This window comes from Amphibalanus amphitrite, unplaced genomic scaffold (genome assembly GCF_019059575.1).
Source record: "Amphibalanus amphitrite isolate SeventyFive unplaced genomic scaffold, NRLGWU_Aamphi_draft 000068F_arrow, whole genome shotgun sequence".
Classification (NCBI taxonomy): Eukaryota; Metazoa; Arthropoda; class Thecostraca; order Balanomorpha; family Balanidae; genus Amphibalanus; species Amphibalanus amphitrite.
In genome coordinates, this window is record NW_024881564.1 from 750,683 (window position 1) to 769,822 (window position 19,140).

General features: G+C 47.7%; 1 protein-coding gene across 5 annotated transcripts in view; it reads left to right on the plus strand.

Annotated features, from left to right (window-relative positions):
- The window catches only part of LOC122378938 (transcription factor AP-2-alpha-like), a 44,117-nt gene that overhangs the window by 20,309 nt on the left and 4,668 nt on the right, over window positions 1-19,140 (plus strand). For 2 of the 5 annotated variants that reach the window (XM_043360649.1, XM_043360647.1), the window contains exons 2-6: window positions 3,231-3,524; window positions 4,249-4,389; window positions 10,352-10,382; window positions 11,449-11,647; window positions 18,684-18,802. In XM_043360649.1, coding sequence (XP_043216584.1) covers window positions 3,231-3,524; window positions 4,249-4,389; window positions 10,352-10,382; window positions 11,449-11,647; window positions 18,684-18,802 — 784 coding nt within the window. Of the gene's footprint in view, window positions 1-1,216; window positions 1,642-3,230; window positions 3,525-4,248; window positions 4,390-10,351; window positions 10,383-11,448; window positions 11,648-12,300; window positions 12,467-18,683; window positions 18,803-19,140 lie in introns of those variants that run through there. The other 3 variants (XM_043360648.1, XM_043360650.1, XM_043360651.1) reach the window with 3 other exon arrangements.

A 19,140-nucleotide genomic window follows, 5' to 3' on the forward strand; every position in this document is an offset into this window, starting at 1 on the left:
TGTTCTCGCACGCTGGCGGCATCTTGCGCCAACACCACTTAATGGTCCTCCCACGCTCCACAATCAGAGCACAATGCCGATCTGCGATCGGGTCAGAAGCGCCGCGTACCTCGTCAGAGGAGCACCGCGTGGAGGACGCGGCCGGCTTTCTATTCTATGGTCGGTTGTCAGGGTGATAGTGGCTGTAAAGAGCTACCAAGAGAGAGACTCTCACAGAGAGCGGAGCCAGAGCCACGTCTCGGACAGTCCGGACATACATCATAGAGGCCAGACGATCCGAGATCGCACGCTAATAAATTGAGCAGTAATTTAATGCGTTCGGCCCCTACAAAGGAGCCGACCGACTATTTGCATTCGACCGTTCGGATTTTACAACACATCAGACGTTCGGGAAACGTTTTCCATCTGTGATAAATAGCTGAGTGTAATTTACTGCTGCCCTAAAAATAACAGCACTTTAAAAGTAGTCAGCAAACGTGTTCACTGTTCAAAATGCGCTATAAAAATGGCGTCACTCCCAAATGCCGATGCATTAAGTTTGATTGCCACTATTCAGGCACACACTATTCAAATAAAGGGGTTTCGTCGAAAAATAAAATCAAGAAGAAAAGACCAACGGACTAGCTGTTTTTTATATATGTAAGCTGTAAGACAATTTTAAGTTAAAAGCTCGTTACCATTGACCATGAATTTAACGCATACATTTTTATTTCATCCGTGTAACACGAGCTTTATAAGATGAACAAATGTCGAATCAAAATCAATTTGGATATAAGAACTTTGGTAAAAAGCCACTTGTTCTATATCAGAAAATCTATTTACCAATTTGCTGCAGTGTGCCTCAAAATCTACCGATGAAAATGTTAGTTTTAGGCATATGGGGCAACATTAATCAAAAAGATATAAACTCACAGGAAATGCTGTATGTCAGTATTTTCGCGGTGAATTGATTCTACGTTTATCGATTTTTATTTGCATCATTAAAGCATGAATCGTTCCAAAATCCAAAGGGGATAGGTACATTGTGCACAACAATTATCTATAAAACCATTCTCCGAACAAACTATGTTTCCTTTTCTAAAACAGCGTCATTAGCAATCAATCTCGTGTAACGATGCCGGCTCGGCGGGCTGGCCAATTCGCCGCGGCCGCCGCGGGCCGCCGCGGGCCTGTCTCGGCCGGCCGCGCGCGGTGTAATAGGTCAGACCGCTCCGCTCCGTTCCGCTCGGCCCCATCATTATCTGGGCGCCCCGAGCGTCGGCGATCGCAGCCGAGAGCGAGCCAGCCAGCCTCCGCCGCGCCGGCCAGGGCAGAGCGCGAGAGGACGTCCAGGTATTCACCACGTGCTGACCAGCAGCAGCGGTCCTCTGAGGAGCGGAGAGGAGGATAGGGGAGCGGGGTCTGGCGGTGGAGAGAGTTGGAGGACGGAGGTGGGGCTGACCGGACGCGGACAGGACAGTGAGAGGGTGCCGAGTGAGCAGTGTGTTGGTTGGTGAGACAGAGAGGTGCAGAGTGAGCTAAGTGGAACACGAAGGTCGGGTAGCGGTGGCTGGTACGGTTTCACGTGGAATGTGACAGGTGAAATCAGCGATGTTGGAACAAGAGGACAGAGACAGCAACATGTCGTCGGCCTCCGCGGAGGTGAGCTTGAAATATCAAAAGAAACATAATGCTCTGTGTTATGTAGAAAGTCGTCATTTGTCTATTCAACCCTCATAATCGAAATCTCACTTGTAGCTGAAACCCGTCTGTTAGTTTTTTTTGCGTTTCATATAATCTATTGAACTATATTCTGATGTTTTCCTGTTGATTGAGGAAAAACTTTTTGACAATACCATGTAGACGCAGTTGCTCCGGTACATCAACATTCCAAAAAAATGCATGCCTTACTTGACGTCAATGTCGGCAAAATCCTAGAAGCCATTGCCATTTAACCGGTTGTCAGTCGCTCGGGAAGGAACAATAGCGTTTCTTGGAGTTGACATCAACAGCACGCGAATTACAAGCAATGACGATCACTTCGTGAGGCAAAGTCGCATGGGCGGCTTTCAATAGATGTGTCTATGAAACAGTGCGACCAACTAAACCTGTGAGCCATGTGAATGTCATGCTAATTGCAAGTTTCTACCATGCTTAATATCGAATCTACATATATCACTCGCTCAACCTAGCCTTGACCAGAAAAGCAGACCTAACAGATAAAACGTGTTATTGGCCAGTGTCCTTGACTGATTGAAACCTCAATCGATCTCTGTCTGGTTAGATATCTATAGCCAGCCCCACGGGCCGTGCAGTCAGAGTCCTGTGATCGGATCACACAGCGTGACTCGACCATGGTACTGCAGCCAGTGAAGCGTGAATATTTGTGCGGCCGTGACTGTCAGGCCGACCAGCGCTCAGCTCTTCGGAGAAACACTCTAGCTCCGAGGGGTTGACCGATTACCGCGTCACTCATACATCCATCCATACCAGACAGCGAGGGACAGGGGTGGGGAGGGTTTCGACAGCAAGCAGAGTGTGAGAGCCAGTGGCGGATCCAGGGGGGGGGGGGGCAAAATGGGCATTTGCCCCTCCCAAACGGCATAATGTTAACATTACGCCTATGGACGAGGCATGGAAAGAATCGATAAATTGTTATGGTTTGCCCCCCCCCCCCAAAAAAAAAACTCTGAGCTGGATCCGCCACTGACTGAGCACCATTTTCAGTATCTCGATGTTCGATGTTGAGGTTACAGGAAAATCCAGTCAAACCTTCCATTTATCGAGAATGTTTTGATTTGTACTCTTATAGTTGTGTGCGAATACAAATACAGCATTCATATGGACAATGGCAAACATTGGCTGTGTGAGGATTCATGCAGCATGAACAAACGAATCCACTTAAATAATATGTGTCCTAAAAATGCCTCCTTTTAAAAACAAAATCTATAGCTCTTGCAACCATTCCGCGGTATATTTGTAGAAATTGCTGCAGACGGCATCAAGTGTAATAATACAGCTCTCAGGTGGATCCTGCAGCAGCAATCTACATCACTTTTACACGTGGACAACAAGTGCCCCATTTTTCGTTATCGGATAATCCTGCCGCTACCCCTTTCAACTCTGTTCCCAGTAGCAGGAAATATAACACCCCTCATCTGCCCTTAGAGCAGCTGAATAACTCACCACCCCTCCATGTCACTCCAGCAGCCGATAGCTGCGCTAACACCCACTCTTCTCTCTCCCCGCAGGACCGCTCCGGCGGCCACCCGGCCGGTATGGCGGCCATCACATCCCTCTCGGGCTCTCCAACATTCAGCGGCTCGACTCGACTCAGCCATACGCCAACCTCAGAGTTCCAGCCCCCCTACTTTCCGCCTCCTTACAACCCGGCCAGTGTGGCCGATCAGTTCCAGCTGCATCACGTCAATGCCGCCGCCTCGGAGGTGGCCTACCAGCTGAGCACGAGCCTGCAGCAGCAGACCTACCCTATCTCGGCCAGTCTGGTGGCGCGGCGGACCGACGGAGACACGGCGACTAATAATGTGAGTACTCGCGTGAGATGCGATGGAAGGGAAGGGAGAAGGGACAAGGAATACCAGGGCGGAGAGCCGAGAGGAATGAGGCAGGATGTACGAGGATAAGGGAATGGTGCCAAACTAGCCAGCGACTTTTTCCATATGTTTGTGCTTTTGCACTTGGCTTATGGAAAATAATTGCGATCTCTCATTTTTGCATTCCTAGATGATTCCTAGTAATGCAATATCACCACTAGTGACGTCACCAGCACACTAATGACGTCACAAACAGTCCCAAAGGCGCCTCGCCGCCCCGGCGCGCTGGCAGTGCAGGATAACCATCTGGTCGGTCCCCACGCATTCCCGGTCGATCGGCGTCTCGAAGCCGAAACGTGTTCTGCATACTGTATGAGGCCCCAGCACAGTCTCCGGGCCGCTGAGCTATCGGCTGTGTGGCTGGCTTCACAAGTAGAGTTCACTGAACAAAATGGTCGCTGTGGGGGATGTGGCCTAGAGCCCCAAAAAGCAAGGGTGCGTTGAGGCAGCCTAGAGACAGTTGGGGTTTGGCTTATCAGCGTTCATGTGTGTAACTCGTTGTCTGGGATGCATTACAACAACTGCAATGACTCCGTCTAGACGCCTGATTCGGATACTCCCAAATGATCTGATGTTTTATGACGACAACAGACCGCCCACCTCATGTGTCGTTTGATTGTCGTGACCTGACCGCTGACCCTCTGTGCACCCACAGGCGTCCAACCTACATATGCACGACTCAGTACGGTTCTCGAGCCGGCCTGAGACCGTGCTGATGAGAGCCGGTCACGTGTTAGGGGAGACCCAGGACGCTGTCATCCTCCCAAACTCGATACATGGCATGGACGATGGTCAGGTGAGTGACGAGGCAGGGAGAGAGGGAGAGAGAGAGAGAGAGAGAGAGAGAGAGAGAGAGAGAGAGAGAGAGAGAGAGAGAGAGAGAGAGAGAGAGAGAGAGAGAGAGAGGAGAGAGAGAGAGAGAGAGAGAGAGATGCCACCGAAAAATGAGGACCGCTGAATATACCTAATGGGTTCATAACGAAACAGGAATTTACGCTCGATTTCTTTTTTATTCCTTCAAATTTTCGCTCTTCGTCTTTTCTCCTCATCCTCCTTTTTCAGTAATTATGCAGCCCCACACCGACCGTTCTCGTCTCCCTGCTGGAGACTGCGAGAAGCAGTGCTCCGCCCGGCTGTCTGGTTTTTAACGCCACCTGCTCGTGAGGCGTGGTCGGTGCGGTCCGCAGACTGAGAGTTCCCAAGGCCGGCTTTTTGTGGGCCCGCCGTGCGCTGCCGGCTGGGTAAGGCGGGCATAAATTACCGCCACAGTATCGCCGGCCGACTCCGGGTCAGAGAGCAGTGACGTCAGAGTGACGTCATCAGAGGTTCAATGTCAGCGCACCGCACTGGAAGGTCGTTACGGTGGTCGACCAGAGATTGAATGAGTTTTTTTTAAATAAATTTAGCTGGAAGTTGAATGAGCCCATTGATAAAACCAGAGCCTATATGCTAAGAAAAACTTTTCAACGGCCCAAGCCGGCACCGTTCGATCGAGCAATTTCAGACTGAATCGGGAGAATTCGGATGCTAAAGAGCATCTGAGCTGGACCCGGCTCGTTTCAGTGAACTGAACAAAAAAGCGGCTGCTCCCGCCAAGTACGGACCAGTCCGTCAAAAGTCTTACATATCGAGCGCCGCAGAAACTTGACTTTTGGCTCTACTACCGGGAGTTGGATGCTCAACCGTTTTAGTTACAAAACGGGCAAATTAATAAATATGTCAGTCAATCATACAGACTGAATTAATCAAGTCTAATCTGCAAATGCATTACTACGCACTGCACTGAGCATAACCCTTGCTCCTCTAGTCATTGCACTGTTACAGTGCGTTTTCTTCTCTGTCGACCGTGTTGCCGACTATCAGACTTGTGACAGCTCAAGAAAAAAGTGAGCTCGCTCAGCTCAACTCCGTCTTATCCGCTCCCGCTCAGCTCCCGCTCAGTTTAACGCGGCTCAGCTCAGCTCACGTTCCGCTCAAACCGGCTGCGCTCCGCTCACGCTCAGCTCAGCTCAGCTCAGTTTCCGCTCAGCTCAGCTCAGCTCAGTTTCCGCTCAGCTCAGCTCAGCTCAGTTTCCGCTCAGCTCAGCTCAGCTCAGTTTCCGCTCAGCTCAGCTCAGCTCAGTTTCCGCTCAGCTCAGTTTCCGCTCAGCTCAGCTCAGTTTCCGCTCAGCTCAGTTTCCGCTCAGCTCAGCTCAGTTTCCGCTCAGCTCAGCTCAGTTTCCGCTCAGCTCAGCTCAGTTTCCGTTCAGCTCAGTTCAGCTCAGCTCAGTTTCCGCTCAGCTAAGCTCAGCTCAACTCAGTTCCCGTTCAGCTCAGCTCAGTTTCCGCTCAATTCAGCTCAGCTCAGTTTCCGCTCAGTTAAGTTCAATGCCACCCATTGCCGAATGCCGAATGCCACCCATATCTCCGTAACGTTTCGGGGTCCGGCCAATGACGTCACGGCAATGCGTGTGTTGATTGGTCATGGACATCGAATCATCGGGACACAGGTCGGGACATCACGCCGCAGTGGATAAGGATACCAACCGAACGGCTTACAACGGTGCGAACGGGGTGCAATAGAGGAATGTAGCGATTTCCCGACCGATCGCTTCAGTTTGCGGTGTCGAACTACATGGCCTTTCACCTAGTGACGTCTTTGGTTTGTATATAATATTCTTTCCAGTTTATCATGTTTCTAGTGTTTATAGTGTATCAATAGGTATTCAATGCACATTGCATTCGGTTTTATATTTTTATCCGTTCTCATCATCTTCCAGTGTACCTACTAGAACTGGATCAGCTCAGCTCATCTAAATCAGCTCAGCTCAATCAGCTCAGCTCAGCTCAGCTCAGCTCAATCAGCTCAGCTCAGCTCAATCAGCTCAGCTCAGCTCAATCAGCTCAGCTCAGCTCAGCTCAGCTCAATCAGCTCAGCTCAGCTCAATCAGCTCAGCTCAGCTCAATCAGCTCAGCTCAGCTCAGCTCAGCTCAGCTCAAGCTCATTCAGCTCAGCTCAGCTCAAGCTCATTCAGCTCAGCTCAGACAGCAGCTCAGCTCAATGCATTACTGAGCCGGCTCAGCTCACAGCTCAACAATTTGGCAAAATGTTGAGCCGGCTCATGAGCTGAGCTGATTTTTGAGCCGGCTCAACTGAGCTGATCACAAGTCTGCCGACTATTACCCCTGAGATTTGAGAAAACTCTGTTGAAACCACCAAGAGCTTGTCGTTGTGAACCTTGTCATATATGGCGTAACTAGACAAGGATGGCGCAGATAAAGACCAAGACAAAGTCAGTAGCTTTTAACCCTCGCCGGCGCAGGGGGGGTTGATGCAACCCCCCTAAGGTTTTTCGCGAATAACTCGCGTAAAAAGCGGCCGATCGCGACGAAACTTTCAGTACCCTCGCATTGATCAATTTTACACCTACCCTAAAAATTTCATGACCCTGACCCCAATGACCTTTGACCTGTGACCTCTCTTCTGTGACCATGTTTGGCCAAAATCGCGGTTCGGCGCATGTCGGCTCGCATTAGCCGCGCGTTTGCAAGCTTTTCGTGGTTTCAAACGTTCAAACATGTGATTTGATGTTGCTCCCATGCATTAGGGTGGGTGTCAAGGTCACCTGAAGGTCAGGTCAGGTCATTGACCTTTGGTGACCTCGGGTGACCTCGGCTCACTTTTTCGAGTTTTACATGTTTCTAGGCTAGTTTTTGGAGCTGAATTCGAATTTAGCAACCATTTGAACATATACGAAGTAGTTTTGGTGCCTTCGTAACATGTTACGAAGCTGTCCGAGGCGGTTGACACGTATTACGAATACCCGTCACAACCCCTACCGGTTGACCTGACCTGACCTGACCCGACCTGGTCTAAATGTGAAGACATCATCTCTGATCAAAACTAATCGATATTCGTGATCAGCACCCCGGAAAACCACATAGCAGCCACACTTTACGACTTTCTAACATGTCCCGATTTTCCCGGTTTTCGGGTCATTGACCTGACCTGGAAGGTCACCCGATGACCTAGGACCTTAAAATTGGGTATCATCGGCTTCCTCTCGTGACGGGCAACACGCTCGTTTTTTTCGGCGAAGCTCTAGCTCGATTAGGGGCCAAACGCGAGGGGGGTCGTACCAACCCCCCCCCCTTGTGCCGTCGAAGGACTCAAAATGGCCTGTGCCGGCGAGGGTTAAAATGGGCCAGCTAGTAAGATAAAGGCTTTTGATTTGTGCTTTGCTAAAGAAATTGTAATCAACTGATCTATACGAATATCCCAAATAGGCATAGCTACTGGTTGAGGTAGATCAGCAACTGATCAATCAGCTGCTGTGACTTGTGAGCTACTGCAGTCCCTTGTATAGCGTTACTTTGTTGTGAGCTTCTATAGTCTGTGGTACATACAGGGTGTTCACTAAAAATTGAGACAAAGTTTAGCAGGCTGTATCTTCGGTAAAAATGTACCGATTTAAACAAACGAGGCATTGTTGTAATGCACATTGCATCTGCTGCAAACCGTAGAGCGTCAACAGATTTGCCTGATTCCCGTAGGTCATTTTTTTGACATTTTCTTGTAAGTGTTTTCACAAGGTCTGGCACCAGTGGACCGTGACTTTGGCCAATTCATGGCGGTAATGAGCAGCCAGTTGATATTTTGTATCAAGTTTAAAGACACCAATATACGTAATAGCCTTCGGCAAATCACATTAGATACTCATTTGTTAATTTCAGTCGTGGCAAATGGCTTATCGGGCCTTGTTTCAATCATGCAATTTTTACATCGGCCGGAGCCCCCAAGGCGCCCCTTGATTAGTGTGCTGGCGCGAGGTCAGACCAGAAGATCACTTTCTGGTTACATATGTTGTTCTGCATGAACCTCTAGTGCTAAATAATACACTTGACTCAGAAAGTATCATATTGTAAAGGACCGGCCTGGAGAAATAAAGTCGAACTGATGATATGCTCTGAAATAACACACGTACCACGGCATCCAGCGTTAGCTTGGATGCTAAATGGACGTTATCTCTTGTATCATTGATAACATCACTACAGAACACTCCATTGTCTAGTTAATTGTCGCCCTTTGACAAAAACATGACTTTTCTTCCTTAAATAGATCGGTCTTTTTCTGCAATTTGTGGCCCTTTCTTGACCATTGTTTATTTACTTCTCTTGCCTTATGTTGTTCCCAGTCGCTTCGAGAAATCATTTACGCCGGTTGTAACTCATCCTAGCCTCAGGTGTGATATATGTTCTTCGCTTAGGCACAGTTAATACCTTACTGATCGGCAGCATTGCATCGTGAGGTGCCAAAAAGCCCCTCCACGTGCATTTTCGGGGCCCCGACCTTTCCTTTGGTCAGTATCTTCACATTTGCACCACTTCAGATTTTCTGACTCCCACACCCACTGGAACTTTCGTCCCACCATACGGTATGTAACTAATTTCGACATTTTAAGCTTTCATTAGGTATTTGTACGTGCCAGACTCTCCCATTGACGTACTATTTTGGGAAAGCGTGCCAATTGGCTTTCGGTGGTCCTTATTTAAAACAACCTCCAACGCGACTGCTTTCATTACACCCATGAAATTTTATGCTCGGTATGATACAAAAATGTCCCTTTTATCTCCATGCTAAGTTGCATCGTAATAGCTTGCTTCACTTTTGATGTGCATTCATTCAAAGTTTGTGTCAATTTTTAGTGAACACCCTATATGTACCTACCTTCCGTGTTACTAACTATGCTCTGAGCTAATGCAGTCTCCGGCACTGTGCTACTTTGCTGTGAGCTAGTGCAGTCTCCATGATGGTGGTTACATTGCTGTGAGCTAATGCAGTCTCCCAAGCAGTCTCCAGTTTGGGCAGTATGGTAGCAATATGGTAGCTCAAAATCAAGTCAATAACGACGTGCTTGTTACAATCTGGCGTGGCAGCTACTCTGTTCTCTGCTGCAGACATATGAACTTACGAATATGCTAGCAGACTCTGAATATAGGTATTTTACAATTTGGAATTTTAAGCCGAATTTTTCTTGATGCCTTATTTTATTCTTATGTAAATTACCACTCAAAATGCTTAATTCATAACAGTATTATGCAAATTTCACCAACCTTTGATTGGCTTTCTGTCCGCGCCGATATTCTGTCGAACACTGTGACTGACCGCAGTGGCGTTGTGGCTTATTTCCAGGCTTACTTCACTGACGCAATGTGAAAAATTATATTGATGTGTAAATACTTGTCTCCTAAGAAACGTGTGCAGGACGTGTCTCCAAAATCTCCAAAACTCAGTTGTTTTTAGTTTATTGCTCTTGTGCTGTTTGCCCTGCATTTCGTAATTATTGGATTGGGACACAATGATGTGCGAAGAAGTTGAGGAGGTTGAACTGGAGTCTGATGAAGATATGGGTTACGTTATGCCCGTTATGGTGTGTTTAATTATCTTTTTGCACAGTTTCTCATGCATAAGTGGTTGTAACGCACTCATGGGTGACAAGAGTATGATACATTTATACATTAATTAAACAAGTGTGTTTACCGTGGTCAAATCGCTCATCAAGTTGAAGTGTTGAAATCATTTACAGCGCTGACTAATGTGTGCGATGCCTTATCATCCATTCTTTCACATTTTACGTGTCTTCTGCTGCTTTTTATTGTTCAGTGTTTTTGTTGCCTTTTTGCCTTTTTTTTGCAAATTCAAATTGTTTATACCCTTGTTGTTGCTGTGCCTTGTTGTAATCAATTGCTTACTTTTGATTTTATTTTCTTTATTTCAGAGCATTGGGATAGATAGTGACTCCTTCCCAGGTAACTAATGTCTTTTTATTTACTTTTTGAATCAACAATGATTTCAAAATATGTTGAGCTATCTCACGATAGATGCCTTACTGTTACTTATCTTGTGATACTCTTGTCACTTTGTAAGTCAACAGCACTATTTACTTTTTATTAGATGATTAAGAACATATTGTTTTTGTTTTGTGTGTGGGTTTAGCCCATTATTTTTCCTTATTTAACTGATTTTTAACTTAAGTTTGCCTTTATTATTATTTGTTATCAAGCCACTGAACAAGTGAAGATGGTGTGAATATGATCTAAAGTGTTCTATGATTCCTCACTTTCCATAGCTAACCTGATTACATCGCATGGGTTTTTGCAAAAGCATAAGGCTACACATGCTTTACATGGTAACCCATCACAAGGTTGTGCCTGCTTTACATGATTTCTCAACACAGGATCTCACATAGACAAAATCTGCTATCCTTCCTAACAAACTGGGACCTGGGTAGCCTCTTTTAGTCTTTTGACTCTTGAGTGTGACTTTTTCCTGAGAGTGCTACCGGTCCATGACTCCACAGCTCCTATGTGACTGTGCAACTGCATGGGCATATCTACAAAGTTATTTTACTCTTTCCCTTGTCAATGGTTTGCTTAATCATATTGCTCCCCCACTTTATGCATGAGCCAGTATGCCAGTAAACAGTTTATTGATTCACTTTATGACAATGACTGATGATTGCATTATTACTTGCTTCAATAATTGTACCAGTTTCTTTGTTTTAGAATTTTTCATGATCCTTGACGTTTGATACTCTCCAGCATGCATGAATGACAAAATGACACTGGATTGTTGACTTCTTAACTGTGCATTTTCTTCGTTACCTACCTTCCACTCCTTACCATACATTCCGCTCAATGTCATGTCCTCGCATTATCACCATCAAAGCCACAATTTTCCAACTTCATTGCCTTTCCCGAGGCTGTAAGAACCTAGCATGAACCCTGCTGGCGCGTCGCCCTCCTGTCCCCGATGGTTGTCCGTGGCGCGGCCGCTGACGGTCCGTCTATCTGGCGGTGCTGTCTGTGCCGGCAGGCGTCAAGGCCGAGTGGGAGGACAGTGACGCCCTGCTGCCCAGCGGCCTGCATCCGTCCGACCTGTTCTGCAGCGTGCCCGGTCGGCTCTCGCTGCTCGCCTCCAACTCAAAGTACAAAGTCAATGTGGCCGAGGTGCGCCGCCGACTGGCGCCGCCCGAGTGTCTCAACGCCTCCCTGCTCGGCGGAATCATCCGCAGGTGGGTCCCATCCCCGCGGCGGAATCCCCCCTCGTCCCTGCGGCGGAATCCCCCCTCGTCCCTGCGGCAGAATCCCCCTCCTAGTCGGCGGAGACCCCTCCCCCGGCAGCCCCTTCCCTCGTCGCTTCCTCCCAGGGTGCTCGCGTTAGAGCATCGACCTCCCCTGGCGCCGGGTGGAAGGCGGGCTGGACGAGGCTGTTCGTTCAGTGATACCCGTGTGGGAGAGCTGGGAGTTGGTTTATGAGTGAGGTTGTAATCTTGAATGACGTTTGACCCTGAAAGGGCAAGGACGCTTTGACAAAGCCCAGGAGACAGACGACGGAGATTCGACGACTAACGGTGCCGGGCTGGCGTAGCTGACCTCGCTCGGTCGTCTTTTCGAAGTTTGCTTTGGAACGTGCATGCTCTTTTTCCATTGCATGACAAAACTGCTTGCCAATGGTTTTCTGCTTGAACACCACATACACTGCACAGTGCACACACCTCACGACCTTTCTCCTCGCTCATTTTTTCCTCACGTTCCTGTCACTTCCTCGCACACTGCACCCCGTAGCCACTCCCCCACTCACCTTCTGGCCCAGCGCTGGGTATTTCTGCCTTGCCCTGCACCACGATAACCGTCCCCGGCACTCGCTGTCGGCCTGCACGCGCAGACTTGTCTCGGGAGCTGCTGCCTACGGATATCTTCAGTTCGGTGCCGGGCCGGCTGAGTCTGCTCAGTTCCACCTCCAAGTACAAGGTGACGGTGGCTGAGGTGCAGCGCCGCCTGGCCTCACCGGAGTGTCTCAACGCCTCGCTGCTCGGCGGTGTGTTCAGGAGGTAAGCGTAGGAGTGATGGCAGACGGACAGACGACTGGCGAGCAAAGCGTGGTTATGTCGAAGCTTTTGCTTGGATTGGTATGAAAGGGCTGATTCTCACGTTTCTTTTTTTTTAGTGGCTTGGGCTAGTTACAGTTTTGTTATTGTCGTTTGTGGATTACCATTTATCGTGAAAATTTATTCATTGATAAATTAGACCCTTTTAAGGTGATTGGTTCGAGCAGGTCACGATTGAGTTATTCCATAAGCCAATTGTAAGCACACATGGATATCATTTTGGTTCTCAAATTTTGTCGACTTTGGCGACTTCTCAATACCTATTTTCATGGCCGTTGGTTTGAAGCTGTCCAGTAATATCGGCAATTTTTGCGGGAAATACCGGTTACCGGACAGAAGCCAGTGTTCATTTCGTCACACCTGAGACTCTGTGTTATCCCTGGCCGGCTGCGGTCGGGCGGGGAGCACCGGGGTTTACCCGCTCAAAGGCCATTCAGCGGCTGTGTGCTGGCGTGTGGGTATGATCCGCTTGCTTGTGTGGCTTGCCGCGACCTCTTATACCGAGGTGGTAGCGCTGTGAAGCGTTACTTCAAACATTTTGTTTGTCACTGCGCACTCTGACGCAGCTCATCCTTGTCGATTATATTGCTTTGTTGACATTCACACTAATAACCGCGTCCGCTTTGACCTTGGGTTTATGGTTGGCTGCGTCTCCCTCCTCTCCTGTGCGGGCCACCGTTGCCGTGTTGTCGATTCACACACCGTGCTGTTGACGTGCCGCGCGCCGTTTCCGCGCTGTCGGAGGTCGCCGCGCCGGCCACTGCCGGCTCACCGAGCCAAATCTGCACCCGTCTCGGACCGGCCCGCGCCCCGCAGCGTCCAGAGCTGAACTCTGTCGACGATTTATGGACGGAAAGCATGCGGGCGGTATTACTGCGAAGTGTCTCTCTGTAATTGTTCACGGAATGGCTGCCCGCGGGCCGGCCGGTCGGCCGGAGCGTTGGGCTGTCGCTGAGCGCTCTACTGCGCGCCGCTCGGACTGCCCGCCGGTCTGAGACTACTACTGCAGTGTCATCGGGAGGCTGAGTCCAGAGTCCAGAGTCCGCGCTCTGCCCTGCCGCGCCGTCCGCACTCGGGATAATGATAGTGTGTTGCAACGGCGCTGTTCTGTATTTAGCGCACCGCCAAGATGTTAAGGTGAAGAAATACGGTAATGATGCTCCTTCTGGGAGCGGTCGTAAGGTTCTATTTATGGCTGTCGGACTGTACAAGATTGAGGCTGCGTTTTACTTCCGAAGCACCTAATTCAGCAATGGGTTTAACAACACGGCATTGTCACGGCATATTGACTTTGGCGTAGATATCTATATCGTTCATCGCGCTGTGAAATGCATTTCGTCCGGATCTTTCACTGGTCAATAACCCCTACGGTACTTTGCATAACAGCGAAATCGGTGCTGCAGATGAGCGAGCCAGCGGCTATACGAATAGGCCATATCTGCGAGGATTCATTAACATCCGATCAAAAACCACACCTCCTGACCGACTACCAAAAGCGCTGCCTTCTGAAGCGTGAGTGAACACAAAGTATACGACCATGCTTCTGGTGCCGCCAGGTCTCATCTCATCACCCATTCATGGCGCAACTTCGGTGGCGCTTTGGGTACCCGGGGATTACCCGACGACCTGCCAAGGCAGCTGTGCTGCTGATGTAATTTGTCCACTCGTTTTCCTGAATGGCTGGCCATAACTGGATGAGCGGGTTTCTAGACTGGTTTCGTGCTCTCGTTTATCTGCTGACCGACTTGTTTTCCGTCTGCTTATGAAAAGACGACGTTCGATTTCATGGCATGGGCTTGATGATTTCCCGGATTGATATGACGGCATTGTTTTCTGTTCCTCTACAATGGCAATCAATTTTGTTCAGCAGGTGCTTATGTGTATTTTATGAAGAAGTCTCTTCTAGTATCATATGACCTTTCCTCGTAAAATATAAATTAGCAAAAAGGATATATTGATATTGATATTTCGATCACAGATCTTCGTCGGAATTGTTAACAAAAGACAGAATAAGAATACATTTCTTGTCTGCTCCTATCTTTATCTCCTATTTCACTATTCGTTATCACGAGCAATTAAATCTTAAGTACATCCATTTTTCAAATCATGGTAACTTTTAGTCGACATACGAATACACGTAACTGAAATTTGTTAAGCCTAATTAACAAACTTCTTACATTAGAAAATGCAAATCAAAATCCTAAATTGTCGCACTGCATTCTAACACTCATCTACATAGGTATACGAGACAGGTATGTACAGCCCTCTGCAGACTGAGTGGTAGGTATTCTTTTTTCGACAAAACCAAGAATAACGCGAATACTATGCTATCGGGCACTCGGAAATCGTAACAGCAAGATGCGCGAGACTCCGCAGCTTAGATTGGCATTATCATCGTATGCATTTTCCATCCAGTTTGGCAACAAAACCCAAAAGTTTAGATTTGCCACCAAAACGAACTTTTACATTTTGTTGCCGCTCAAGGCGTATGTTTTGTTTATTGATAGGCCCTATCGAAGGAGTGGAGCATGGCGCATCTATTTGCAGTGAGTTTCGACCGACTGATAACATGACTTTTGAATCATTATCAGTTTTGTCGGAAAAAGAATACCTACCACGCAGTCTGCTGAGGGCTGTACATCCAGTGACACACATCCATACACTTACATAATAGGCCAAGACGATACATTCGAGTTCAGTTCCGGTCTGCGTTTTCTAATCAAAATAGACTCTATATAGGAATATGGGAATATGGAATATCTTATGGGAATATGGAATATGGAATCTATAGGAATATGGAATCATGGAGAGGAGGAGCTGTTCAACTTTCTGACATACCTCAATGGCTTGCACCCAAAGTTGAAATTCACCCTAGATCACTAAAAAAACGGAAAAGGGGTCCCTTTCTTAGACACCTATGTAACGGTAGAGTCGAATGGAAACCAGACAGCTAAAATAGAGACAGAACTGTACAGGGTGTCCGGAAAGTCCTGGCGCTTTTCAACATTGTTAAGATAAATGCCTTTGGTCCATAGATACTCAACAATAGAACGAAACAATGACCAGGAACACCAAGCCACATCCTTCTGCTAAGTGCCCATTCATTGTAACCACCGTCTATGCCGACGACGGCCTCGACGCAAGGGCGGAAACGCCTGCGGGTTTTGACGGTGCAGGACATTTCCTGTCCTCCCATGCTGTCATGATGCGAGTGTTCAGGGACTCCAGGCTGGGATGAGAGGTGGCCTAGAGCTTATTCTGCAAAACGCGTAGCATGCCTTAGTCGAGCGGGTTAAGGCTGGGATAATAAGGTGGCCTAATCTCATTTCACCACGGTGATCTGGTCCGCCGAGCTCCTCTGTCAGTTTGGTTTGGACGGCAGCGGCGTTGTTGGAGGGCGCTCCGTGCTGTTGAAGTGCGACATGACCCTTAGGGCAAGTCGCCTTGATTGTCGTGTCCAGGAACCCCTCGTGGACCAGCCTATCAGTCATTTATTTGACCTTGACGAAGATGATGGGACATTTGTGTCCATCAGACCCAAGATTTTCTTCGATTGCCGCTGAAATGCTGGTTCAGTCTCAGCAGCTTTGGCATACCGTGGTTGTAGCTGAGTGAGAATATTTTCTAAGACATTTCCGATCTGGAGTGCACCTTTGCCTGCTCAACCGTTCGCCGGGAAACGCCGCATCGCGTTGCAACTCGCGCCTCGTTCAAGCCGCACCGGGCCCCCGCGCGCGGGCTCTCAGCGACAAGGCGCATCTTCGCCCATATACCTAGCACTGAAAACGGTTTCAAGGTCATATTTACGCGACCCCTAGCTGAGCGGTGAACGAGGGGTCATATCTGCGGTGATTGGTTGAAAGTCCAATAATCACAGCGCGCGTTAGACGACGTCCAAAAGAGGCGCCAGAACTTTCCGGACACCCTGTACATAAAACCGACGAATTCGGGCATTGTCTTGCATGCCACTTCGGCACATCCCACGTCAACAAAACACAACATGATCAGGGGCATGTTTCGCAGGGCACTGAACCTTTTTTCTAGCAAAGCTAAGGAAGCCTCCAGTGTGGAAAAGATCCGTCGTTTACTGGTAAAAAATGGTCATTCACGTAATCTACTCAAGAGGCTCCTCAGAGAGGTACAAAACGACAAACGGACAAAGCAAAAACGTGGGGACACACAGAAGGCGGGGGATGACGGTTATTTGACTTTGCCATACATCGATGAGCATTTACTGTGCAAAGTGAAAAGCATTATTAAGAAATCTGGACTCAATGTAAAGCTGGCTTGGCGAAATGATATGAAGTTAAAAAAACGTTTAGTTCGTTCAGCATTTAGCAAGCCTCGTTGTCCAGGGGGAAATAGGTGTAAGCTGTGCAAGAGTGGGTTCAAAGGCCAGTGTACACAAAAGAATGTAGTCTACATGTTAACATGTAAACTGTGTGGTGCAGGAACGACCAGTGCACAGTACATAGGAGAAACGAAACGCCCGATACGGCTTAGGTACAATGAGCATGTGAGAGACGCCATTGGCAACAAACCAGACACCCCCATGGGTGATCACTTTGGAAATGTTCACCCAGATGCCAGGGACATTCCTTCTAGCATAAGTGTGTCAGTGCTATATAGGGCAATGGATCACCCAGATCGCAAAATCGCAGAGTCTATTTTGATTAGAAAACGCAGACCGGAACTGAACTCGAATGTATCGTCTTGGCCTATTATGTAAGTGTATGGATGTGTGTCACTGGATGTACATACCTGTCTCGTATATGTAGATGAGTGTTAGAATGCAGTGCGCCAATTTAGGATTTTGATTTGCATTTTCTAATGTAAGAAGTTTGTTAATTAGGCTTAACAAATTTCAGTTACGTGTATTCGTATGTCGACTAAAAGTTACCATGATTTGAAAAATGGATGTACTTAAGATTTAATTGCTCGTGATAACGAATAGTGAAATAGGAGATAAAGATAGGAGCAGACAAGAAATGTATTCTTATTCTGTCTTTTGTTAACAATTCCGACGAAGATCTGTGATCGAAATATCAATATCAATATATCCTTTTTGCTAATTTATATTTTACGAGGAAAGGTCATATGATACTAAAACTGCTTTTACTAATGTTCCTCGCACAAGCGCTCAACAACATTAAGAAGTCTCTTCTTCTTAGCTTGCTTTTTTCCTCCACGTCCACTGGTTAATTTTTCAACGACTGTTTGTTTTTCTTTGAACACCAACTTGTCACCGTGTAACTTTGAGCCCTGGCACTCATTCTCTACAGGCCGTGTCGTCTTTCCCTGGGTGTTACACCGGCTGGTCTCCCATATCGCATCACAATTCTCTGTCAAGCCTGTCGGTGTGGCAAATTCTCCTGATTTTGGTTATTTCCCTCAGCCCTTGTTATCTATCGACATGGGAAATTCTACCACTATAGAACTTCTGCGGAATCGCCTGACACAATGACTGCATACCACAAGGACCTGAGATCGACCGAGACATGACAGAGACGAACATGTGTTGTTAGAATAGCATAAACATGCTGACTAAAACGGCTGACTAGTCGGATGACCGACTGTGGTCACCAGACTGCATCTCAAGACTGAATATGTAAGTAGGTACTGGGTGCAAGACGTTGAACCTGGACATATTAATTAACATGTTGATTGTTGATGTGGTTGAACTGAGTGGTTGAACTGAACTGGTAGTAGTGGCAGGGGCACTGACCCAGTCATGCCCCTAGCTTGTATGTGGCCGTGATATTCACTGTCTTCCTCGTTCAGATACGACTGTGAGCAGTAGCTTTTAATGTGTTTTTCAACAAGGAGCGTTACATAAGTGCATTGCATTACGTTGCATAAGCGTTTATCATTCATCGCATTTGTTATGAAATGCTAGTCTATTTTTGTGGTCACTTTTCCTGGAGACTGCAGTAATACTTCGGCGAAATGCAACTCTGTGTCGCTAATAAAAAGACACTTGTCCGTTATTGCAATGCTTAACATTTCACGTGATCTCCATATGTTCATGATGTTGTTCGTCTGGCTCATACTTCGTGCCTTGGCATCCAATGTTACGTTTCAACCTGACGAACATTGCCCCTGACGTTCCCTTGGTGGGAATCCATCACGACCACCGCCTTACGCTGCTGCTCCGTTGCAGGGCCAAATCTAAGAACGGCGGCCGTCTGCTGCGAGAGAACCTGGAGAAGATCGGTCTGAACCTGCCAGCCGGCCGTAGGAAGGCGGCCAACGTCACCCTGCTCACGTCGCTCGTCGAGGGTAAGGAGTTGAAGGACGTGGCGCCCGACTGGTGGGTGGAGGGTACCCGCTTGTCGTTAGATGCTCACTAGGCTGGTTAATAAGAGATCTATGGATACTGGATAGATGCAACGGATAGATACAATGGATAAGTAGGCAATGGGTAGATACAACAAATAACGTAGTTCGAACAATTTACCGATACGTACCCAGAAATGGCACGTCTGATCAGTGTTGTGGCTGGAACTGGGCATGGCAAATATTAGATAGAAATATAATCCCATTTCTCACTCATGGTAAATCTCTGGATTATCCCATGAAGTACACTGACATTCTGTGAGTCATTGTTCCCGACCGCG